The sequence below is a fragment of the Thunnus maccoyii genome, chromosome 16, assembly GCF_910596095.1.
Source record: "Thunnus maccoyii chromosome 16, fThuMac1.1, whole genome shotgun sequence".
NCBI classification, from domain to species: domain Eukaryota; kingdom Metazoa; phylum Chordata; class Actinopteri; order Scombriformes; family Scombridae; genus Thunnus; species Thunnus maccoyii.
The window spans coordinates 18,581,397-18,607,261 of NC_056548.1; the positions used below are offsets into that span (position 1 = coordinate 18,581,397).

At 41.1% G+C, this 25,865-nt stretch overlaps 1 protein-coding gene across 1 annotated transcript in view; it reads right to left on the reverse strand.

The window, feature by feature from the left end:
* LOC121880709 (ryanodine receptor 3-like) overlaps window positions 1-25,865 on the reverse strand; it is a 114,333-nt gene that overhangs the window by 19,382 nt on the left and 69,086 nt on the right. Inside the window, exons 39-72 of the mRNA XM_042388170.1 lie at window positions 21,170-21,443; window positions 20,858-20,972; window positions 20,104-20,236; window positions 19,004-19,107; window positions 18,663-18,798; window positions 16,655-16,841; window positions 16,257-16,365; window positions 16,042-16,162; window positions 15,295-15,464; window positions 13,427-13,647; window positions 13,058-13,148; window positions 12,137-12,277; window positions 11,306-11,469; window positions 11,080-11,158; window positions 8,618-8,707; window positions 8,380-8,526; window positions 7,712-7,774; window positions 7,455-7,530; window positions 7,029-7,152; window positions 6,758-6,873; window positions 6,599-6,666; window positions 6,385-6,506; window positions 6,160-6,209; window positions 5,725-5,785; window positions 4,643-4,881; window positions 4,164-4,245; window positions 3,934-4,064; window positions 3,449-3,772; window positions 2,640-2,880; window positions 2,468-2,555; window positions 2,264-2,356; window positions 583-753; window positions 383-442; window positions 145-279 (exon numbers count right to left, since the gene is read on the reverse strand). Of these exons, the coding sequence (XP_042244104.1) occupies window positions 145-279; window positions 383-442; window positions 583-753; window positions 2,264-2,356; window positions 2,468-2,555; window positions 2,640-2,880; window positions 3,449-3,772; window positions 3,934-4,064; window positions 4,164-4,245; window positions 4,643-4,881; window positions 5,725-5,785; window positions 6,160-6,209; window positions 6,385-6,506; window positions 6,599-6,666; window positions 6,758-6,873; window positions 7,029-7,152; window positions 7,455-7,530; window positions 7,712-7,774; window positions 8,380-8,526; window positions 8,618-8,707; window positions 11,080-11,158; window positions 11,306-11,469; window positions 12,137-12,277; window positions 13,058-13,148; window positions 13,427-13,647; window positions 15,295-15,464; window positions 16,042-16,162; window positions 16,257-16,365; window positions 16,655-16,841; window positions 18,663-18,798; window positions 19,004-19,107; window positions 20,104-20,236; window positions 20,858-20,972; window positions 21,170-21,443 (4,526 nt within the window). The remainder of the gene's footprint in view (window positions 1-144; window positions 280-382; window positions 443-582; window positions 754-2,263; window positions 2,357-2,467; window positions 2,556-2,639; window positions 2,881-3,448; window positions 3,773-3,933; window positions 4,065-4,163; window positions 4,246-4,642; window positions 4,882-5,724; window positions 5,786-6,159; window positions 6,210-6,384; window positions 6,507-6,598; window positions 6,667-6,757; window positions 6,874-7,028; window positions 7,153-7,454; window positions 7,531-7,711; window positions 7,775-8,379; window positions 8,527-8,617; window positions 8,708-11,079; window positions 11,159-11,305; window positions 11,470-12,136; window positions 12,278-13,057; window positions 13,149-13,426; window positions 13,648-15,294; window positions 15,465-16,041; window positions 16,163-16,256; window positions 16,366-16,654; window positions 16,842-18,662; window positions 18,799-19,003; window positions 19,108-20,103; window positions 20,237-20,857; window positions 20,973-21,169; window positions 21,444-25,865) is intronic.

Sequence of the window (25,865 nt, forward strand, 5' to 3'; positions counted from 1 at the left end):
ATTAGCTGTATGTTTGGTGATCTCCTTCAACAACAGTCTTCTTTCACTGCTCTCTGCATGATGCACGCTTGTTTATTGACAACAGCATATACCAAGTGTCAGTTGCAGCTCAAAATGTGGTTGGGAATGTGTTTTTTTTTGGACCTGCTCCAGGTTGAAGACAGCTGCTGAGATCCTCTGGATACGGTCCACCACCCTCTCAGGGTCTGGAGGGCCCTCACTCCTCATCACTATGTCCTTGTAAAGGTTTAGCTGCCACCTCACGGCAGGATCTTCTGACTGTTTTAGAGAAGGGTGTCAAACACAGAGCTGTATAGTAGACAGTATAAAGTGTAAGAAAGATAACCACTTCCGATAATGAACTTAATTTCAACATGCTCACCTTTTCTCGAAGGTGAAGATTCTGCCGAATATGGTCTTTGACCTCATCATCTGTGTCTCTCTGTTGAACAATAGTAGTAAAAGAAAAACTTGCTACAGTATACACAAATATAAAGCTTTCTCATTTTGAAATGCAGCTGTTGTCATCTGTCTTTTAAAAGATGGATCTTAAATCAGGCTGCGACTTAACAGTCGTCTCACCAAGAGATAGCGAGTCTTGGCCAGGGAGATGAGCTCTTGGTCTCCTGGGGTACACATGTTGAGGCCAATTGGCAACATCTTCTTCAGAGCAGCCACAATCAGCGAGGTCTGGATAGAGTAGAACTCGCCACGCCTTTTTTTGTGCTTCCTCTCCTGGTCTTGTCCTCCAGACTGAACATATCATGATATTAACCTCAGACAACAAACAATGGTAAAGAAAAGTGCTATGGGAACTTAATAAGCTGGTCTTTTAAGGTAATACATATAAAAAAGAACTATTTTCCCTTTTGCTTAGATTAATGCTGCACTAAAGCACTTCCTTTCAACATCTGAACTGATACCTTGAGAGTATTTTATTGGAGCTTATTTCACAGTGGGAGCACTAATACTGTATTTGAACAAAAGCCAGGGGCGACTGAGGCATTCATTTTTCAGCCTTGGCAAAATCTGTGATCAGACTAAATCTGTGCCACTTAAGTATTTAGAAGTCTAACACCTCAGCTGAAAAGCAGAATGAGCTCTGTTAAAACGGTAAGATGTTACCAGTGAGAGAAAACTGCACTATTGACTCACAGTAAAGCAGCCGGCTCAGTGAAAAATTTCCATATTGATAAATATATACACTGACACACACACACACACACACACACACAGTACACACACAACAACAATTCATCAACTGCAAACACACCACTGGCATGTGATTGCATGATTTGCTACAGAAGGGCCGGGCTTCATTACTCCACATGAGATGTGTCCCGCCCCTAAACACAATGAAGAATGACCAAAGTTACCGTGTCACACATGGTGATGAATGAAGCAAAGGCCACAAATAATCAGGTGACATAATATATCACTACACTATAGACTATAATGCACAGCTATAAGCTATTGGCTTTTCTGCTTCATGACTGGCGCATATAAGCCAATAAGCTGGCAGGTAAAGAGCTCATGCACTGCATCACTCTACCTTTTCCTTAAAGGACTGTTCAAGATAGAGGGATAGCAAGAGATACAGAAAGAGAAAAGCAGATAGAAGAAAAGGATGAAAGGGCAATTAATGGAGGCACATAGTCCTCACGTGGTCGTGCACTACAATGAAAACCATTTGTTTGCCTTTAAACAACTTCACCAGGCAGACAAAGAAATAAAGTGTTAAAACCCCTTTAATACTGATAAAGGGTGAAAGTTGGCAGGGGAATATTTCTTTTGAGGGATGACTGTTAGTTTCTGTCATCTGCTGTGACAGGCATGCATGCGTAAGATCACACACACAAACACACTTACACACACAGTTGTATTTACATTATAATCATGTTATTAGCAAGAGGTTGTCTATTACTTCTCTCATTCACAAGTCTGATCCAGACAAGCTTCAACAAGAGACAGTTCTCACATGTGTGTACTGTACGGCATATGTAAGTTTACACAGAGCCCCTCTAAGATTTTCTTGGACAGTTTATATGTTAACATACTGTATTAGCACATGTACACAAAGTTAACATGGCAGAGAAAATGTTAACACATATCGTGCTTATCCAAAATCTTGCTTATCTTTTTTATCATTTTTTGAGCTGCTTTTTCATGAAGAATTTCACTAACACATATTATTTTTTTGACATAGCGGGTAAAGGTGCCATTACACATGATGTGAGAAGTAGTGAGTAGATATAAATCCTACCTTCGCCATCTTAGTTTTATTATCTCCAGTCAGGAAGGAAAGGTTGTTGATTTCATTCTGGACCACAAAGTTCTGCTCTTCTCTTTTGAAATTCTGAAGAAAGACAAATGCTAAATTAAATTAGTTTATGCTGTATCAGTGGCCTAATCCATTAATGTTTTTTTGTGGTCCAACACGTAGCGTAGTTGAGATCAGAAAACTTACATGTGACTTGCACCAGAGGATGAAGATTTCAGCGACCATTCTGAAGAGCTCATTGGAGTCAGCGTCTGGTTCTTTCAGCCACCTGGACCTGCAGCAGAGAGCAGAAGAGATTGTGTTTTCTCTCTTTCATACGAACACGTGCCCCATGTCATCCACTAGTCGGTGAGCTAACCTGTTGTTGTCTACGTAGCGAATGAGCATGGGGTAAAAGGCGTACAGGTCCCTGCAGAGGACAGCAAACTCATCCAGGATGAGCAGCTCGGCCTCCTGGGTGTCTCCTTTACTGTCCGCCTTCAACAGCTCCTCCTCAGCCACAACCTTCACCGTCTTCTTCTTCAGCTTCTCCAGTGTAGGCAGGAAGTGGCTCTTGAGCAGGTCTGCACGAGCCTTGCTGATGATGGGTTGCACATAGACTGTGAACACAAACAGTGAAAAAAAGGCAGAAGTCACTTTATTACTGTTGCTCAATTTAATTTCAAATGTGTTGGTATATCAGAAAGTTTTTTAGCATTTCAGTAGCATTTTATATAAATAAATTCCAATATGTCACCTAATTCTAAATAATAGTACATCACACTAGCAATTCAACCATGAAAGCTTTTACATTTACAAAATTTCCTGTTCTAAACTCAAAGATGAAGCTCCTTGCATTTAACTTTTCATATTTTTGGGAAGAAAAAAAACAAAACAAGACAGTCAGCATTAGCAGTAATAGACATCATGGCTATACAAAGACATTACAGTTATCCTCACAATGCTGAATTGCCAATACAGGATAAAATTGCAGTGGTAATCATGCAGGTCCCGTGGTTCATGCAGGAGTCCTGTGGGATGGGGCGACTATTTCACTGTCATTTAGAAAAATAACTACATAAAAAGATCTTGCCTATGTTTTTGATACAATAAAGATATTAGACTGAGTGTGCTGAGGCAGACTACTGTGGCCTCGGGATATATTAAGCCGCAATAATCAAGGCCCACCTGCAATCCTCTTCATCCAGGAGGCCTCATCAATGCCCAGGTTGTTATTGAGGATCTTGAGGATATTGCCGAGAATGACGCTGAGGTGCTCCGAGGTGACGGTGGTGCAGCAGATGCTGCCCCCGCTGGCCGGCTGGTTCTCAGGTCCCCTCTCCCACCAGTAGGACAGATAGTTACACAACATGGGCAGCACCACCTCGATCACGTGAGGCATCTCTGTGTACCGTGCTCCAGATTCAGCCATGTCATTGATGTCCTTCATCAGGCCGTCCAACCGCGGCATCCCAGGACACATCTCTTCAACTGAGTCTGAAATGCCGAGGACTAAAAACACCATAGAGGTTTAATATGTGATTACAAATCTATACAACTACGTCTTCAGCTTGTGTTTTCTTATCATACTGTAGATTTATAATGATAGCTAATTGATTTGGCACTCATACACACAATGAACTCCTTTTTTCTAGAACAATTACATGACTTACTGGCTCGTTCACGTGCACTCTTGGTATTATAGACAGAGCAGGGGTTGTACGTGTTGAGCAGTGGCTCCAGGAAAGCCACAGGCATGGCCCCGGCCAGGGTGGCCAGACACTGACCGAGAGCTGGCAGCTGTCTGAGGGGCACAGGGAGGGTGAGAGTGAGTGAAGCCTGCACTGAAAACCAGTGAATTTAGCTACTGAAGTGCTGAAACACTACTTTTAAGCTGGGATACCTTTCTACATAGATGTTTTTCCCAGTGCCCAGCGCATAGAGGCTGGTCAGGATTCGATAGCAGGACACTTGGACGTCATCCACTAGAAAAAACATAATAAATAGAAAGTATGACAAACAACCTAAGCTGTGTACTGTCCTGCAATAACCATGATATAGATATACCTAGTTGTACACTGTACCCAGTGTTAAAAAGGCAATTAACTGAGCAAATAAATGCTGTATAAAGGCTGATATGAACACAGGATAAGTCCCTCATTATTATGTTAATTTATATTTGTTGGGGAAATCTGCAATGTACATTTGTGTAAATAAGTGAGTGACATAATGACACAATGTCCTACAAACTATAATGATGTCAGGATGTAAGAAGTATGGAGTCACTGTGTCATAATAAACAGCACATTGACACTTGACTCAGAGTTCTTTAGCAGCCTTTCGAAGAACACATTAGATCATTCCTTTACTGTTGGGACTCACGAAGCAGATCGACTCCAAAGTGGTGCTGAGTGATGTGCTCAAACAGAGCGGTTAGGATGGGGAGCAGAGCTACAGTGGTGTAGTTGATATTCTGCGACACCCCTTTCATCTGCGAGCGAGAGTGAGTGAACTTCCCCAGCTTAAGATTCTCGAAAGTCTTCTCCAGGTCCTCTGCAGCGTTCTCAAAGAACGTCCTCAGCCCCATCCTCACCAGCTCTGAGCCCGACTTCATCACTGTCCTGTCGGAGTGAAAAGTGAGCGTGATAAACGACTGAAATCAAATGAGGAGATATGCAAGGGCAGGGCTATAATAAACCACTGGATAACCCTTGGTATGCAAAGGACAGCACTGTTTATCCACAGTAGTACACACTCACGTATGCAATTACTTCATTCTCAGTCAGTGAAGGTTTTAGTCATGATATATGAGACGTGCGTATCAACCTGACCGCCCGTACACTGAAAGATGAATGATTTATTTAATGAATTAGGTGAATATTTAAATCCAAGGTGAATGTTGGAGCTTAGAAATACTGTACGACACTCTGAAATAGCACAATGCATTAATATGATTAGTCTGTCCATTTTCAGCATTTCACAGTTCATAACATTGCTAAATGAATTACCCATTGTTAAGCCTTGATGTGTCCCAGTAGGAAGGAGAAATGAAAGACAGAGTCTGTGGGCATCAGCTGTAGCTCTTCAGCACAAACGAGACACAATAATACATTGCTGATTTAGCCTCATTATGTGTGAGCTGCATTAACAAACAGTACATTGTCTCTAAAGAACATTTTATGCCTTGGGCAACATGTGCTGCATGAAATTTGTTTTGCTTATTTAAATGCCAGAGGATGCTCTTTGTTAATGTCAGCACCTCCCACAAGACGCTGAAGTAATAACTGTTAAAAAGAAAATGTTCATGACAAATATACTTCTCTTGAAGTTATAGCGTTACACTGGAAAAGTCATTATCAAACTGAGGGCTTTTGTTCACATTTACTAAACTTTACATTTCAAGAAGAAAAGGCAGAGGTGCCAGGTTCCTTGTGAGTTTTATGTGCTGCCAAATTATTACCCACCTGGTGTCCAAGGTGTGCGCCAGGATGTGCAGACAGCTCACCATGGTGGTGGAGTCACTCCCTACAAGACACCACATGCACAAAAGCAATCATTATGATGTGAACATACACACTGAAACCATGTTTAAGGGCCTTGGTTCATGGTCATGAGCCAACAAGAACTACCAATCAAATTACAGTATTATTTTTATGCTTTATGTACTGTAAAATAAAAATTACTCAAAAAGCTAATAGGTCTGCACTGCAAACTATATTTTTAAGATTGCCTTCAATGCCACTGTTAATACACTGCTTAAGAAAAGACACTACAGTTCATGAGTGAAAAAGTCACCCAAGAGAAAAAAAACTTATAGTGACATATAGTGATGAAATGACAAGCACACACACAACACATATACACATACACGGCTGACCAGTCAGTATTAATCAGCTTACCAAAGAGTGAAATCCTATGTCTGACAAGAGCTGCCAGTTTACAAAACAGGCTGGAGGTGTGAAGGTTAGAAAAGGGAAGGAAATCAGAAAATTACAAGGAGTCAACTCTTGGAGGGAAGATTAGAAATACAGATTATAAGAGTGTAAATTTTTAAGTAAAGAATGGTGAAGAGTTACTGGCATGCTATACTGGTGTGGATAAATGAAACTGAATGTTTCATGTACCTGGTGACCATCTCCTTCTCCTTGTTGGAGGCGTAACCGCTGCTGCTCAGGTTCTTATTGGGCGAGGAGAGGAAATAGAGAGAGTGGTTCTTGAAATACTGGTCGATGAGAGGGAGGAGAACCTGGAGGAGGACATCGATGACAATAAAATAGAATCAGCTTGCTGGAAATAACATTTGGAAGAGTTCAATTCTTAAATGCATCACATCCTTACTTTGGCAAAAAACTTGATTTCTTGTTCATGAGGTGACCTGTCTGTTTTCCCACTGGCAGCCATGGCCTCTGGATTAAGAACATTAAACTATTATTTAACATTAAGTTACAAGACTTTAACGTGTCTCTTGTCGCCTTGTCCTATGTTGTATAATCTTACCCAAGTGGGCGATGAACTCCTGGGCTGAGTCAACATACTTGAGCAGCTTCTTGAGGAACTTATAGGCAAACCTTTTCTCCATGGAAGATGAATCCTGCTCTAAGTCCTTCAGACCTCTGCAACACAATAAGAATTTAGCTATAAATCATTTCTCTTTCAATAGCATTGATGGTGACTGTATGCATTAAAGTTATGAAGTAATGTAAAGTTTCTGCAAGACATCAACATGATAATATATTCAGGTGGCACGCCCTGTGCAGTATGTGTTGACCTTGTGATGCTATAGCCATTGATTTGCAGGAAGCGGAAAAGGTCCTGTGCCTTCTCTCGATCACGGGCCTTCTCCTTGGCTGTCAGTGTGTCATAGGGCACCAGCAGAGGGTGTGTTCCTCCACCTGAAACCACAGACAACCCCAGTGTTCAATAAGTGTTAATCAGCCATGGCTATCTGCTGAGTGTCTGTGTGAAGTGACATGGAGTGGATGCACCACTCAGCTCAACCTATTTAGTCAAGATCAGCGAGTCAGACACACGCATATGCTCACAGGCACATAAAACCACTCCAACGACCGCGCTTTGCATCCACCCACACACACCCACACACAAACAAACAAAAACACAAGCACACACTTTCTTCTCTGTTTTGCATGTATCTGTGCGTAAACCAGGTCTGTGATTGACTTCATTAGCAAATCACCTCTACTTCCAAGGTCACTCTTTTTCTTCTTGGCCCAGATGTTATGGTAATTCTCAGCCACCACCTCCACCATCCCCTTAGACCAAAGACAAAAGAGACAAACGGTGCATCTCAGCGAGGAGCACGTTCCCGCCCACATTGCTCATCAGCATTCAAGAAACATTGCTTTTCATCTCGTATTCAGAGTGAGTTATCTTTTGATGTAAAAAAGAGAAAAGAAAAAAAAAGTACAACAAAACAAATGTGCGGTCACCCACCTGCAATTCTCTGGATAGAACCACGTTGCTCGTGTCTATTGGGCTGGGATTAAATCCATTTGCCTGGGAGTGTTCAACAGGATGCAGACGTACAATGAGATACAGTGTGATATTAGCTATGAAATAACACTATAATAACACAAGATTTCTGCTTTGGTAGCATTTGTTATAGGATTAGTATACTGTCTCTTTAGTTTTTCAGCCTATTATACAAGATCACCTACAAAATCATCTTTGTGCCACCAGTTAATAGCTGTCTGATCTGCATGCTTACACACATACATACACTCTGCTATGTAACCCCTGACAACTATTAGTATCTTAAAAGTGAAGATATTCCTAATAATAGCAACAATTGCTCATTTTAATGGCTTACATAAATCTGCTTGTTTAAGGGTTGGTGAAAGAGACATAAAAATCAACACACAAAAAAAATGTTTAATAAGGGCCTTCAAGATTTACAAAGATTAAGATTTCATTTTCAGGCATTATGAATATATTAGATTTTCATTAGAAGATTATATCTCCATACATCTGCATTTTGAACCGTTTACGGCGCATAAGCAGTCGTTTGGATTGGTGCAACAGCATTTTCCGTTTCAAACATTTTTGACGAACAAGTACTTCCAATGTTAGAATTTGTCTCTGTCTTCTTGATTGCATTGTACCTGTGAGGCTTGAGAGATCTTTCGCATTTTCTCATTCTCCCTCTGTTGAGACATGCTCTCTCCATCCTTGGTCCTGTCGATGCTCCATCCCATTGCCAGCATACTCTTCAGGGACTCCCTAATTGGCCATCTGTAAATCTCCTTCTCCTGAAGCACAGAAGAAGACAGGGTGAAAAGGACATAAGACTTTATCTTTTCAATCCATGTTCATCCTCTTCACAAATCTGACATTCTGTACCTTCTCTGTCAGGGCTTTGTAGGTCCTTAGCTGAGGGTGAGTCTTAGCCTTCTCATCCACACAGTCTCCATATTTCCACCCCAGCAACACCTGAGGAACAAGCGCAGTGGAATGTATAAGGGTAAAAGTATCTTTATTGCATTCAGAGCCCCTCCTGGACATGATTTATTATTCGAAAGACTGGGTGAGAGATTAAGTATTATCCTAATAATAAGCCCTGGGTCACCAGAGATCTGAAACACTGTCTCAACCTCAAAAAAATAACATTCATACAGGGAGAGAAAAAACGTGTCAATGAACTGAAAATTGAGCTGAAGCACAAAACCAAGCTGGCCAAGCTCCACTACAAAAATAAAATGGAGGAGAAGTTCACCAGGGGAAATGCGAGGGATGTGTGGCAGGGTCTCAACACCATGATGGGCAGAGCTCAGAAACCAGCCCAGATACAGTGCCCAGACCCCGCCTCCTTCGCAGAGCAGCTAACTACCTTCTACGCCAAGTTCAACAGGACTGAACCCGGGGAGGACTAGACCCCGACCAACACCAGCTACGCCCCTGCACCAAGGAGGAGGATGGAGGAGCGGAGGGTTGTTTCCATCCTCTCCAAGCTATAACCAAGGAAAACTCCTGGACCGGACAGACTCAAGGGGCTGCCAACTGAAAGAGTGTGCGGCTTAGCTGCGGCGGTGTGGTGGCACAGCTTTTCCAGCTGTTCATGAATGCCAGCTTCGTCCCCAGGGCATGGAGACAATCATCATCCCTGTTCCCCAAAAGCCCCATGACAAAGCCATGAATGATTTCAGGCCTGTGGCACTCACCTCTATCCTCTACAAATGAATGGAGAGGGTGGTCACTGGGGAGCTTATCACCGTGATGGACCCACTCCAGTTTGCCTACAAGGCAAAACGGGGAGTTGCTACCCTAACTCTTCTGCATACAGTGGCTAGGCACCTCAACTCTCCAAACTCATATGTCAGGATTTTATGCATGGACTTTTCATCTGTTTTTATTACAGTAAACACAAACACACTTCTGCACTGCCTCCAATAACTACAAGTCAACACAACACTGGTTTCATGGATTAAGGATTATTTAAAGGACAGACCCCAACATATCAGAGTGAACAGTCTTAAATTCAGCCCCACAGTCCCACAGGGCTGTGTCTTGTCACCCATCCTCTTCTCCATATACACAAATGAAATCACCAGAAATGGACTGTCACTTAAATATTCTGATGACATAGCCTTAGTGGCCCGCCTGACAGATGAGTGCTTCCAGTCCTCATTAAAGCAGTATGTGGACACCATGGTCCTCTGGTTCCAGGAGAGCTCCCTGGAACTGAACATTAGTAAGACCAAAGAGCTGTGTTGTGGGGGGTGCCGGGCACCTGACACCACTGGACCACTCAGGCAGGAGGGTATTAGGTGGTGGAACAGGTCGAGTGCCCTGAGTTCAACCACCACCTGTCCTTCACACAACATGCAGATGGGGTTTCAAAAAAAAGCCCAACAGCGCATGTTTCTCCTGAGGAGGCTTTTAATGTCAGACAGGACATTTTAACAGGTCACTCATCGAAAAAGCACAACTTCCTCACAGAGAAAAGCAAGAAAAAACTCACAAGAATCATCAAACACACAACCAAAATCACTGCCACCCACTCAAACCGAACTCTTAGACCTTTACAGTCACACAGTAAAAAGAAAGGCATACTCCATCACTAAGGACCCTTCACACCCCCTTCACCACTTCTCTCAGCTATTCCCATCAGGCAGCCACTTTAAAGCACCTCTGGCCAAAAGGAGAACTTATAAAACTCTTTCATTCCCACTGCAATATCCATTTGAAACAAGGCCAAATAGACTGTCACTATTTTTTAATCCAGTTTTGTACAACTGCTCTTATTTATTTATGGAATAGTTTGTGTTTTAAAGTAATTTTATCTGAGTCTTTTATGGGTGTATGTTTTTATGTTGTTTGTGAGGCCCTAACCTAAGACAATTTTCTATCATTATGTGATAGACAAAGTTTTTTGAATCTTGAATCTTATACATTAAGTAGTCACGGTACATTCAGTTCTTGCTGTTCTCAGCTGTTGTTAAATTTTTTGACAGATGCAACAATGCAGGCTAAGCAGTTGGCACAAAAAAGAGCACCGGCCCTCTACACAGAGTAGCACAATTATTGTCAGCATGCCCAGAGTAATAACAAAAAGGAGGCATCACCACCAAAGGGAACAATGATGTAATATTGGAAAAAAGAACAACATCAAGAAATTGATCTGATTTTCCTCTTTCATGTGGTTGAAATGCTGTTGAGCTTATTATTGTGTGCAGTATGTCTTTAAGGAGAGACATCTTAAGTGTCCTCTTCTTTTCTTACAACACTCGTGATTCGTTCCACATCTAACATTACACCATTTAATAACCATTTTCCCAGATGGAGGCTCTTATTTTCGGCCTTACCTTCTCTGCTGACCATTTCTCATGAGCATGCTCTGCATATTTGTTGGCAAAGTGCTCAAGCTTCTCTGGAAGAGCAATGCTGGAAAACAAGTGTGACAATTAATCAATAATTGTGTGCAGATGCATGTTACTGTATGTTTCATCACAGCACTTAAAACAAGGTGTGATGTAGAAAGTCAGACTGGTACTGTATTTCTCACAGACGTGTGGGTTCAGTAGGGCTTACTTAGCAGTATTGATGGGTTTGGGGTCAAAGTTGCCCTGAGCGTCTACAGAAACAGGCTTCTCCACAGTAGTACTAATGGAGGCATCCACGTAGTCAGGTGGCAAAGCTCCAGCTATGGCACTGAGGCAAGGCATGGCCATCTTGAATAGCTCTGGGTCATATTTCTGCATGGAGAGAGAAAGTAAGTTACAGTGTTAAATATATAATTTAAGTCAGTTTGTACAGACAATACATTTCTGCAAATAGTATTTTTAGTGAGAGTAATGTGTTTAGTTGTTCATATAAGCTGGGACTTAAATAAAGCTATAAATCTGCTCCAGTCAAAGTAGCAGCGCAGCAGGCAGCAGAAAAGACATTAATGAAGAATTATTCTAAAAGCTGAAGAACTAGCGTGCTAGAGGCTTTCGATCAATGATGGCTGTCCAGATATTGATGTTTTCAGGCTGGCCCTTTGCACAGCCCCCTTTCATGAGTGTGCATTTAGAGAGATGTGCTGATTCCAGCCATCTGTATTACGAACAGACCCTCAAGATATCTGTGCCAATATATCGCCCGCATACATAAGTGTTAATCAAGACTGTCATGAGGTACTTTTATTTGACCGTTTATCACTTTTGTATGAAAAGCATTTGTGGTATTGCAGTTTCATACCACTGTACTCCAAATTAGCTGGCACAAAATGTTTTTTTTCTTGACACACAGTAGATTCAGAGTCATACCTTTTGCCAAACACATGTAAATGTTTACAAAGTCAAAAACAAGTCACAACCAAATTGCTAAAAACTGCTGATGTTTTCCCATCTAAAGTGAAATAGATAAGTGAACCCTCACCCTCTGGGACAGAGAATCAAACACGCCCCAGAAGATCTTCTTGGTGAGCAGTAGTTCATCCTCGGATGCGGTGCCGTAACTGCCCCAGCCCGACGGGAGGCAGTAGTACTTCCAGTTCTGCTCATAGTGGTTGGTTAGCAGCTGGAGGACACGCAGAAAGCAAAGGTCAAGACATGCCGAGTAAAATATATCCTTTGGCAAACAGGACAGTTAACTGTGTTTTCAATTGCAGGCAACAAGCATGCAGCCAGTACACATACACGCTCAACAACACACTGGCACTAGGCCATGCATGTATAGTAAATAGCACCTCAAAGGAAATCGGCTCTCCCACACTCACACGCACAAATGAAATCCAAATGTGTACATGAAAGTAAAGCACAAGTGTGTCCACCATTTCACAGGCCAGTCACATTCTATTACATTGCCAGTATTTCTCTCCTGTGGCCAGACGGATGGAGTGTAGCAGTGGAGCCAACAAGCCTGTAATCACACAGTCCAATACTTCATCCCCTTGTTTTCCCTCCTCTAGCTGCCTGCTTCTTCCATGCCACATGATTAACACCACGGGTGTGTTGCAACTGTGTGCATTTGAGTGAGTGCGTGAGAGAATGAGAGAGAGGTAAACACCAGCAACATTATATTAAAGGTAGACCTTTAAGGTCGTTGAAATAAGCTGTTGGTACCTTCCAACAAAGCTAACAATCTAATAACCTGAGGTAATAAAGCGTGACCACACTGACAAAACACAGGTTAGGTTTATTTGGAAAGAAAACAATAAAATGATGATAATGAGGCAGACAGGAAACAGCTGAAACTGGGGCATGCAGGCAGGGCAACAGGGAAAATGAGATAAAAGCAAGATAAAGGACGCCAAGCGGATTTAAAAAGAGTGAGAAAAGTGAAGAAAATGTTGCCCACCCTGAGAGGCATCTTGCAGTAATCTGTTAGCAAGGGCACATCAAAGACAAGGCGGCGCAGGAGCTGCTGCAGCATAGAGGGACGAAGGTGCCTGCAGAATAAGGTGAGAGAGAGATAAGAGTGCTGCCCTGGGCTGTCTTTAACCACAGCATCTTTACACTCTGACCACTTTTGCCACACTGTCTTAGAAGGATATTTTGGGAAACCAGGCTTTGAGCTATAATAGAGTTTTGTTAGAAAGCTGATAAACTGTACTGTTGATCTTTTCTTTTCCTGTCAGCTGAGATAAAAGGTTGGGTATGTGTTTGCTGTATTATTGCACACAGCCAACAGAAACTTTTAACCCTACTAGTTTTGTGTGCTCCTCACTTGCAGACGGATAGCAGGCACTCCTCTATGGCATCTCTCTGGGCCTTGGTGAGGGAACGGCCCTTGGAGAGGCGGTAGATGGTGTGCAGAGTGGAGTCGATGAGGGTGGCGTAGTGTTCAGTGCCAGCGAAGAGAGGGGCGCAGCGGGTGAGGAGGGGAAGCATGGCCGAGCCGATGTAGCGGTTCATGGCCAGCGCTGTCTCGGTGGTACACAGACCCTCCTGGAGAGAGAGGGGGTCACAGGTAAAACGTGACAGTCATGTTGATATGACTTTATTTAAAGTGAGACTGTGAAACTTTTAAAAGAAATAACACATTCTTCCTCTTGCAAAAGAAAAAAAACTGTCTTGTCTTATGGTGGCTAATGTTTGTGAATGTTAGCAAACTTTACATAGATATTGCTTTGTAATTTGGGCTACTCTTATGCTATGTTTTAGTACTTAATGTTGTTCAACAACAGTTACATAGTCTTGCTTTAAAATTATTGTATTTGATGACCATTTTTATCAAATACTGTTTGAACAAAGCACATAAATCTTGTAGTACAAAACAAGTTAGCAAGCAAAGCTAAAAAGAGTAGGGGACTATTACAACCACAAACAGATACCAGACTGTCACACATGCTGCCTAGATTATATTAGCATGAGTGTTTGTCAGTGTGAGCAGTGTGATATTTTTGGCTGTTGCCACATTAACACCGGGGCAGACGGCAGCCTAAGGGATTGTCAGAGAAAAGAAAAAAAAGTCTCAGATATTCTAGTCTTTACCAAGGGCTCTCCTTGTCATCTAGGTGATCACAGGAGATTAACTCAAACTAACTACCAGTGTTGCCAACTATTTCCAGTGGGAAGTAGCTAAAGCCTGCAGGAAGTTGCTAGATGCCGCTAGATGACGTCCTGTGTTAATTTGTAAATCTGATGTCATGACATAATTACATACATACAAGATTTTTTGAAAATTTAAAGAAAATTAAGTTAAATTAAACTGACTGTAACCGGCTATTTCATGAGCTATTTTTCTTTTCAAGCAGCTGCTCAATGTGCATCTAAATCTACTTCTAATATTAAAGAACTGTTTTATGAAGGCTGTTGTATCAACTCTAACTGAAGTATCATGAATAGAGAGATGATCATACACTGGAATAAATTGACTACTGTTAACTCTGATTTGACAAAACAAAATCGAACTTAGATGGTAAAGTTCAATCATTTAGAATAAAAACAATGAGGATCAATGATTGGTCATTAGGTACACACATTCACAGCTCATTCACAACTCTGTCTGGCTGATGATTGGTCGACTGAATGTACTGCTGCTCTGTCCCACCCACTGAACAGCACTCATTCAATGAGAAATACTGGTGACTCCCTTCAAGGAGAGTAGTTAAGGTCCGTCCAAAAAGTCGCTACATATGTCGTTAGCCGCTTTTTTGAAAAAAAGTCGCTAAAGGGGTCTGAAAAGTTGCTAAGTTGGCAACACTGTCAAGTACTGCATTGAATAAAGCACACACACGGGGGTCTCAGCTCACTGAACAGCTGAATACTTTGTACAGTAGGCCAAGTGATGAAAAATACATTTTCCTTTGTGTCTATCTAAAAGAATGCACCATGTGTAAAAGTAGGCCAGCTTTTTGTCCAGCATTTTGTTAATCTACTTAAAACTCCATACACTTTTTTTTGAGAAATAAGAGTAGGCTAAAGAACAACTACATTGATCAACTAAAGAGAAACTTGAACAAAAGCTTAATGAGGGGCTCCTCGTTAGTATAAAATCCAGGATTATTGATTCTTAAACCCCCTGATGAAGTTCATGTTAAAGAGGATGGCCATTCTTTACCTCTCCTCCAAACTGTTGTCAGCTCTACCTACCGTGTCCAGAGAGTTAGCAGCCCTCAGGTCGGAGAGGAAGCCCACTTCGAGCAGGTGAAGCAGAAAGCTCTGGTCCTCAATACCATACACCCTGTCTAGAAACAGCACCATGGGGGCCTTGTGGTCTGGACAAAAGCTGGCTGACATATCAGGCTCTGTCACTGAACCATCTGAGAGAGATCGAGACAAAGAAAGGAAGGCGTGGTGTAGTTAGAACAGAGCAATCCACACAGGTGTGAAGCAGTGGAGTCCTTGAGAACAGCTCACAGTACATAATGGCAAGTCTTTTCTGATTAGGAGACTCATGTGTATTCATTAGGCAGCATGTAGCATGTGGATGAGAGTTTTCTGGTGCTAGAATCACAGCTCGTTGTTTTCACTTTCGGCCTGCTGACAGAGCTTGTGTGGCAGTGCTCACAGCAGCAAATTTAAAAGGCGAGTCTTGCCATGCTTATGCAGATCAATCAATAGAGCAAGACAGCTCTCTATAGAAATGATCTGGCTTACTCAGAGCTATGGGAGTGTGCAATAAGGCGTTGTGCTGATTAAAAAGGCATGAGCAGTGAAATGAAATCAATAACCTTCCGCCTTGCACTAAATGTGCAGAGTTTCATAACCATTGTACTTACTTGTGAGTTAAACACAAGATTGTTGTTGTGGTAGCAGGTAAATGAATAGGATGTGTCCAGATTGGAGGTATAAAGGTGAGTTTCTATGTGTTATCAGAGTGAACATCCTGACAAGTACCTTTGTTGGTGATGGGCATTTTGAGTGGTATACTGATAATACCAACAAGGTCCTCAGTAGGCACCAGAGAGCGCAAAATGGCACGAATACGTAGAGCTTCACCTTTCCCCTTGTTGATGAGCTGAAGAAGGGAGAAAGAAATGAAAATAGGAAAAATCTGAGGAATTACAGAGTTCAAGAAAAACAATAATAAATACAATTTCTTGCAAACATACATGCATCTCTGGGGCACAACGTCCTAACAGGTCAATGAGCGCAGAGTAGAAGGACATGATGGCATTGCCCATGTGCACAACCTCCTCCTCATCATCACCATCAGCAGACCTAACAGCAAAAAAGCAGAAAAGTTGAGGATGATCAGAAACAGAGTGGGTTCATTGGGAGAGGGGCCTTAAAGAGACAGAAGCTAAAAATGCCATTTAGAGACAGAGGCTGAACTAAGGGGCTGCATAATGGGATAAATAAGGAGTTTTTTGAACTGTAAATCATGCAAAGCTACTCTAGTTGAGTTTCTGAATAAAAATATAGAGCTGGAAATGAGCATAACAGGTCTCCTTTATGGGTAAGTCCTCAGCATTGATTTGATAATCTTTGCTTGATCTTCAGGGCTTACACGTCAGAGCTAACTCCCTGGACAGAGCCTGGCAGGTCCAAAGCAGGCATCTCAGAGATCTTGATGGCTTCCTTCATGGCAGCCAGCAGGCCATTCCCTCCCTCTCCCCTCAGTGCAGGTCCGAAACACTCTGGACGACGGATAAGCAGCTTGACCACAACACTAGAGTTCTCCTCCACGCTCTCGCCTGGAACATAAATTAAAAAATCATGTGGATGGACTGACCGAACTTGCAAATTCAAGATGAGAGCTCACCAAGGATTTAGTGTATATAATGGTAAAACAATTTCCTTGCATAAATTTTGAAAAGTTCTTTTGATTATTGCCAGCATAGAGTTTGCCTTTTTATTTTTTTCTGAAATGATCATGTGGATTTCAAGTGAAGTATCAACCACTACACCTATATGCTTTTCCTCTTTCATTTGCTGAACCACCAATTCTCCAACTGTATAATTATGTAACTATGTTATCATTTGATTTCCCAATGTGTAAATGTTTACATTTTTCTGGATTTAATTTTTTGCAGATGGGCTGTGTCAGTGTCCTTGGCAATTATTCTAAATATTTTTTTGTCGTCTGCAAAAAACTATGCATCAGATTGTACCATAATTGGTAAATCATTTATATAAACAACAAAGGGTACAGGGCCTAGCACAGATCCTTGTGGAACTCCAGAGGTCACCGGTTCCCAGCCTTAAGTGGCACCATTTACCACCCTCTGCTGTTTCCTATTACGTAAAAGTCCTGTATCTAGTCTGTAACTCTGTCACCTATGCAATAGAATTTTAATTTTGACAGTAGCCTTTTATGAGGAACTCTATTTAAAAGCTTCTTGGAAGTCCATATATATGCAATTGACTGACTGTCCTCTATCCAAAGCTGCTGACCACTTATGAAGAAGCTGAAGTGTAGTCGCTCTTCCAGATATGATTCCATACTGCTTATTGCTAAAAAGTCTGTTTGACTACAGATGGTCAACAATATATGTCCTGATTAGATTTTCTATTGTCTTGCATATTACAGATGTCAGACTAACTGGTTTATAGTTTCTTGCTGAAGATTTGTTTCCTCTTTTGAAAATTGATTTGTGCCTCTTTCCATTCACAGAGGAAAACTGATTCTTCTAACGATTGATTATATAATACTATTAGAGGTTCAGCAATCACATAAGCCAATTCCTTTAAAATCCCAGGATGCATTGCATCTGGCCCTGGTGATTTATAGATGTTAATATTCTGTAGAAGCAGTTTTGTATCCTCAGTAATTATTATAAAACGTTCAATTCGCTGAATTTCAAATCTTGGCAATTCAGTGATATGCCCCTCAGGTTTGTTCACAAATACATTGCTGAATTATTCTGACAATATTTCTGTCTTTTCAATATCTTTTTCTGTTTTGGGGGAGTTAGTATTATTCTGATTGTTATATAAGTCTCCTACTGATGTTTTAATTTTTGTCCTCTTATTTATATGATTGCAGATAACCTTTGGTCACTGTTTAGATTGTCTTGCTGAGTCTTCTTCATATATCTTTCTTAAATATTGTGTTCTCATTCTCACAAAGTTTCTAACTCACCAATATTCCTGGTGTATCTCTGGGTTTTTACTTCTTATTGCCTTTCCCGCGTTTCTTTCCTTTTTGTAATAGGCTACTGACCAAGTTTTTTATTCAGAGGCTTGATTTTACTGATTGGTACAAACTTGTCCTCTACGTCATTCAACTTAGCCTTAATTAGTCTCCATTTGTTGTCACCATCATAATTAGTTATCATCGTTAGATTATTACCATTATTATTGTTGTATCCAATCAAAGTTTCCTAATTCCCTACATACGTAATTTTTTCTTATCAGTTTCACAAGTTCTAAGCCTCAGGCAAAACGCCTTGAGCAACTGAATGAAGGTGTTTGAAACTCAGTTGGACCTTTGCTAGCATGTAGTGGAAGAATAAACTGAAAGAGAGAGTGAGAGACAGAGAGAAAGAGAGTGGGAATGGTAACTGCAGTCATACCGTTAACAAAGACAGCAAACCGCAAGAAGGAGAGGTAACGCTCTCCCTCAATGGGGTTCCAACCGATGTCTGGATAACCCTTAGCCAGCAGCATGGGACAACTCTGGAGACCACAGCCTGCCAGGTAGGTGACCACCTACAAATGAAACACATACATAACTTCACATATACTGCAGTTCAATACTTATCAAGATTTAATGTATTACTTCTGGGTGATTTCAAAAAGTATATGCATGTGTAGATCTCCAATTTCAATTGACTTTTTTTCTAAATCAAGCACACACACAGTAACTGAAACTGAGAATAAAAGAGAGCAGCAGGGTTAAAAGGCCAAATCTTACTTTGTCCAGATCAGGTTCTTCCAGTGCCAGAGCCAGGCCATTGTTGTCCATCACAGAGGAAGCAGCCACATCTAGAGGAGTGGAGCCCCTCATAGCTGGTGAAGCTACAAGACAAATCACACTCTTAGGTTCAACCACTTACTGTCTATTCCATTGCATCTTCAACTGTATGTCTCTTGAGAATCAGCTTGTACCCGTGGTCACATTCCTAAAAGTTTTGTTGTGCTGTTTCAGTCTGCTGAATAGGACTTATAGTGGTGGGAGCTGCCTGCAGCAAACAGCAGGGGGTAGTGTTTTCACTCTTTCTTTCAGCTAATTTGCCAACTGCTGGTAAATATTATATGTTAGGCTCCACAGGGTTCATGTGGAACAGTTTGTGTAGCACTATACATATGCACACATTACCTGTAATCACTCTGAGATCTTGTATGCTCTTATAGAATTTCAATTAGTAAAATAAAGTTTTCAATGAAGTTATAATGAGCACACTCATATAACTTGTGAGCAATGTGTGTTTGTGCATGTATGGATTCATGCACGCCTGTGTGTGTGTGTATCCAGGGGAGATACTTTCTTGCCCCAGCAGGGTGCTCGTTGAGACTGTGGCATTGCCATCTTCTAACAGAATGGGAGATGAGTTGCTCTCTCTGCTGATAGACTCCCAACACTGGTGCACACACTGACACTCACAAATATACACGTCTTCTTAGGTGCAATGCTAATACATAAGTGAGCTCAGAAGTGCAGAACCAGTCCTATGATGGCAAAAGGGTGATTACAGTATATCATCCATATCAATGAGAATGATGGGAGTTTTTAGAATTTGTCTTCCATACATCCTAGAGCTGGTTTTAAAGGTACAGTACCAGTCAAAAGTTTGGACACACTGTCTTATTCAAATGAATGGGAAGGTGTGTCCAAACTTTAAATTGGTATTGTATGTTTGATCCTTGTTTCATAGAGAATGACAATCCCTATACTACATCTTCTTCAAGATCATCCACATCCTACAGTCTGAACATTTTGGTTGATTACTGATTATGTTGTGTGGTCTTCATCCAGTAAAGCAGCTAAACAGAGACGCTGTGAGCTGTACCCACCGAGGCCCACGCTGCTATTCTCTAGCAGGTAGCTAAGGTGGTCGAACATGGCTTTCTGGTTCTGGCGGCTGATCCGGCAGAAGTAGCACAGGAAGCGACAACAGCTGGCAACCATCTTGGGGAAGGCAATTTCCTGTGGGGTGACACACTGAGAATAAGTAGGGTAGAAGATCCACCATGGTTGTATTGTGAAGCAAGAGAACTGTAGTAAAATCAGAAACCAAGTTTGCTGTTCAAAGTACGAGAGTTGTATAACAGGTGTGAGAGTAAACACCATACTATCTTTATGTCTAGACATTGTTCACAAATTGTCACTCAAAAAACAGTTACTTAATCCAAATGGTTTTGAAGAGGTTGCTTCTTTATTCAAGGGTACTGAGTTTATTGTAATGACTTCTTCCAAGCTTGTTACTAAAAAAATGTCCCTGCATGTCATCGTTCCTAATTAACATCTAAAAGGCCTGACATCTTCACACGCTGCCAGCTAGCCACATTCTGCCCTTTCTGCCCTCCCTCCCAGACTTTGACGCTGTCAGCCTGAGGAGAAAGCCCACCTACTGGGACCATGTCTTTATCAATGTGCCCTCACCCTGCAACCATATTCCACACACAAACAATAACATGTAACACTGAATTAAAACACAAACTTTCTACGTGAGTGACATCATTTCTGTCGAGGTGGCGCAGTGAACTCTGTGGGTGCGTCTTTAGCCTGTGGAAGCAGAGGTAAATATAAAAGTAGAAGTTGTGAAACCTGGGATTTGTCTCCGCCAAGCACATTGACCATGACCTCCATGACAGTCTCATGCATGCCCAGTATTCTCATTAGGTTGGGGTGCTGATAGAACACCTTGTTGTTCATGATGTCACTGGATAGAAGAAAAGACCAGACATGAAATGACTTAATGTTCTCTGAAAGACACATTGCACTTCAATACTGTGCCAAATTAGCATTATCCAGACCAGAAAAATGTATACAAATGATTTGTATTTAGGATAAAAGTTGATCCAGTAACTCAAACACATTTAACCCAAGCATAGCTTCACTGAGGCAGCCACAACCTACCCCAGTCCATCAATCATTAGCTTCTCCTCCTCTTTCCCCATACGAACAGACAGCAGAGATCTAATCTGACCAAGAGAGGCTAAAAGGTTGATGGTGTCAAGGACGGAGGCAGCACTGATGGTGTAAGTCTTCCTCATGGCCCGGAGCAGCTCTCCAATGCTGTCATACTGCCTCCTCAGCAGGCTGAACATCTTGCGGACCAGCTCTGGGTCCTGGATGTGACACTCTTGGGCCCAGCTGACCATGGTCTGGGAGATCAACTCCTTCAGATTGGCTGCAAGGAAAGTTGGTGAACATGGCTGATATTTTTTGTTTTAAAAAATGTTATCAAATATATAAAACACTTTCTTTTTGATAAAGTATTTTTTCCATTACAATTAATATATTTAGTATATATTTCAACCGATCAACTGAACAATTAAAAAACTTACCTGACTCGAAATGTTTAGCTTTTGTCTTAATGAACATTTACCCAGCAAAATCACCTAAATGACTTGAGACTGACTATTATTGGGTCAGATATGTCTTATAATAGACTTAAAACAAATGTGTTTTCCTTACACAGAGGAACAGTAAGCCATCAAGTGTTAACATTATATATTTTGTAATAGCTGTTAACCCTTAAAAGTCATTAAATTTATGGGGATGACTCCTAAGAAGTGAGAGGTCACTTCAAGTCAAACATCATACTCTTCTCAGAGATAAATGAAAATTATATTCTGAAAAATAATTAAATCAGCAATAATTGTTTGGCCATTGGCACAAGTGCAAAAAGCTGTTAACACAATAATTATATATTATAAACTTATTAAGTTCTTGTAGTAAGTGTGCTAGCAAGCAGTCGTTTATCTACACATCCAGCTGACACAGGACATTAGCATTATAAAGGCTGCAAATCAATCAGTGTGCTTCAGTATTTTCTCATCTCAATATTAGCATTAATTTTGAGTCACATCTCTCGTCACCTGAGGAATGTAATGCTAATATTCACTCTCCTTTTAGCTCTGTTTTTGTTCTCCACCAATTCCTGAGGGAAATATCTGGCTCTTTACCAGCTAAGTGCTCCACTATGTTCACAGGCTGTTGGTAACCTTGTCTGTCTGCTGTTTGCTGCTGGGCAGGTAGCATACAGTTGGTTTATCAGTGCTTTTTTTCCTGCTGTCTGCTGTGTGTGGGAACAACACTGATGAGAGTAGTGAGAGTGAACCACAACAATAAAGTTGCGGGCGTAACAGCAAAACAATGAGCTGAAAGATGATGCACCATAGAGCTGAGGGGAACTGCAGAGTCGGGTAATAATTATCTGTGGGTTCATTACTACTAGTGAGACCTTTCACGCTACACACAGTAATTTGATCCATTGTTTATATGAAAATATTGATTAGTGCAGCTTTAAAGGTCCAGTGTGTAATATGTGTGGTATTTAGCGGCCTCTAACAGTGAGGTTCTAGTTTGAAGCACTACGCCGCTCACCCCTCCCCTCCCTAAGACTTTGGAGAGATTCCAGAAGCTACGGTGGCCTTCAAGGACAAGAAGCTATTTGCTGAAGATGTCATTGTCCATGACAACTTCAAGCATTTCTAACAAGTCAAGCGATGAGGTGAAGATGTATTTAATTATTTAGTCTATAATACTATAGGTTATAGTTCACAAGTAAGATAGCAGTTATGAGTGTTTTATTGTTTTGGTAATACAAGCTAACATTAGCAACGTCATGCTAAACAAAACCTACGTTATTTTATTCTAACGTTAGGCATTATTACAAAATCTACATTATTGATAGCGAGATAGCGTTGGCAGGATAACGTTACATATCTTATTATCCGTTTGCAGAGTCAAGTACTGGAGGTTAGAGGAGGAGGAAGAGGGCGAGAAAGAGGGCGAGTTAGCGGTTCTGCTGCAGACAGGGCCAGGCGAGGGAGGAGAACAAACACCGGTACTGTGGAAGCAGGGGAAGAGGCTGGAAACCCTCCAAAGGGGCCGAAGCGACTGAGATTTGTGACGTTATTTATACAATTATTTTATCATATTCCTACCCGTCCTGCATGATATTAAAAATGCCAATACAACACAAAGTGGTATTTACATAGCAGCTCTGTGCTTTACATTACTGTAGTCTGTATAGTTTGATGTGTTATCAGTGTAATGTGAGTCAGAAGCTCCTTTTACACAGCCTGTTCAAGGCGGGAATACAGCGCCTATAATCCGCCTCGCTGTTCTGTTTAGCCCGTATTCAGACCAAATCAGGCAGCGCAGCGCACAGCTGCAGGGTTGAAGAGGTGTGTGGGTGTGTTTGTGCTTTAGAAGCTAATCGCTGTGAAACAATCAGAAAATAAAGTTTATCGATCTGGTTCACCAGCTTCCCCACTAACGTTACTAGCGCTCCCTTTCTTCATTCACCCTCTAGCTCACTCAACCACAGCTGCTCTCGCTCTCTTTCTCTCGTCTTTTTAAAATGAGTCAGGAAGCCGACAGAAAAGTCTAACTCAACCTTTAACGTTATCAAACGAAGAGAAATGTCCTCCCCTTGGATCCTCTTTACAGCTATAATGCGGGTTCTCTATATAAAAGAGGCTACTGAAAACATCAGCAACACTACTGAATGATTATATAATCCAGCATGGTGTCCCACCGTTTGCTGGAGTGCCAGGGGTACCATGGTGTACTTGTAGTAACTGTATCTATGCCTACGGACCTGGAGAGGAAATGCTGTGGCCAGTACCCTGCAGATTGTGTAATAATAATACCACACTTATCCTAGCACTGTCTTGAAAATGCTTTTTATGCATTCACAGGCGGTACTGGGAGGACATTATGGTATTTGGCCAAACCAGGAAGCCTGGGGATGACAACCGGGAGTACCGTTATGCTGCCTATAGACATTTCATCTATTGACAGCATGGCTCTTTAGGCCAGGGAAACTGACTTGTCATCCCCCGTTGCTGTGTTTGGAGGATCAGGGACAAGTTCCCTGGTCCTCCAAAGACATCACACTAGTTTCACACCTGGCCTCTGAGTTTCCCTCCAGGTCCTCTGGAACATCCACACAGTATCTCAGGTACTCACACACCTGCCTGTTCATCATCAAGGCATCAAATCATCTCATATTTATTTGTTACATTTCTGATATTTTATTTATTTTATACTTGTTCTATACATTTTCTATATTTTCTGGATAATTATTAAACTTTTTGTTTATATATTCACATTTGTTCAACTTAAATGTGCAAGTTTACCAAATAAAAGATATTCATCAGATGTGCTGTGATAACTGCAATGATAAACATATTAATATATACTTATACAATGACAGTATTTCTCTGCAGTCAGTATATTGTCATTACCACTTCCACCATTAATTTATATTGTCATTATTTATATTTATAAAGCAACATAAAACAGTAGTGAAGTTGGAATACCACTGATCCTCAGAACAGGGCACTGTAGTACATGTTATGGATTAATTTTCATTGCCACTTCAGGTTATGTTAACTGTAATTCACTAGTTTGAACCAGAAAATAAAAATATAAAAAACAACACTAAGAATGATGACATTTGTAATAAAAATATCTTTTATTTAACAGAAACATTTTTGGACATCCTTTTCAATGTGGACAATAAAAGGATAACATAAACATGCAGCTTTTACTGTTCAAACACAAACATATTGACAGCTTATTCTGTGTTCTTCAGAGTTGATTCTCATAAAGACAGAATAATCTATGAAATCATTAGTCTGTTTGAACACTAAAAGCAGTGTGATTAAACTAATCCGATCACCTTCCAGCAGTCAAATTGCTGCACATATAAAAGCTGACAAGGGTCAGACCAAAACCACACCAAAAGTATTCAATTTACTGCTCTGGATGAAGATGCTCTCATGGCAGGAACAACACCCATGATTCACTGGCACTGCTGTTCCTCATCTGCTCCAGGAGCTGTGTGTAGAGCAGCAGCTGCGTGGAAAACTGCTTCTGTGGAAGACAGTACCATTACACATGGAGATAATTTACTATTTCATACATTTTATACAGTTGTACATGTGAAAATAGTGCTATTTAACTAAAAGTAGGACTTACAGGGTAAGTTAATATGCTACATAGACAAACAAATGTGTATCACTTACCTAGACCTCTCCTGACTTGGCCTGCAATACTTCTGATATGGTGGGTGTGAATGTCACAGACATGGTGAATAATGCCAACCCATAGTGCCTGAGAAAAATAAAACAGCACAAATGAATGAACTTACTATTATAAATCATCTATCTATCTATCTATCTATCTATCTATCTATCTATCTATCTAATGCGCTCACCAGAAACTGTTCAACCTTATTCCATGCAGATTTTCATCCCAACAACAGGATGTATTAACTCGGTGATGAGCAGACTTCTCCTCAGTTTATCTTTCACACTAACTCATTACTCTGACTCACTGTCTTTAGCACATCACCAGCGCTAAATATCTTAGTTATCAAACAATGTGTTGTCTTACTGCTACAGAAAATGAGTAAATCATTGGGTTATTAGTACGACGTCGCCTCCCTGTTGTCTCTATCAGACCACCAGCTCCGTGAGAGGCACAAACTGAGGCTAAAGTGTGCTAATATTTAACGTTACGTGGCGGCGTTTCTTTTCAGGGAAACTAATGTACTACTAATAAACATTGTACATCATCTAGGTTTTGAACCATT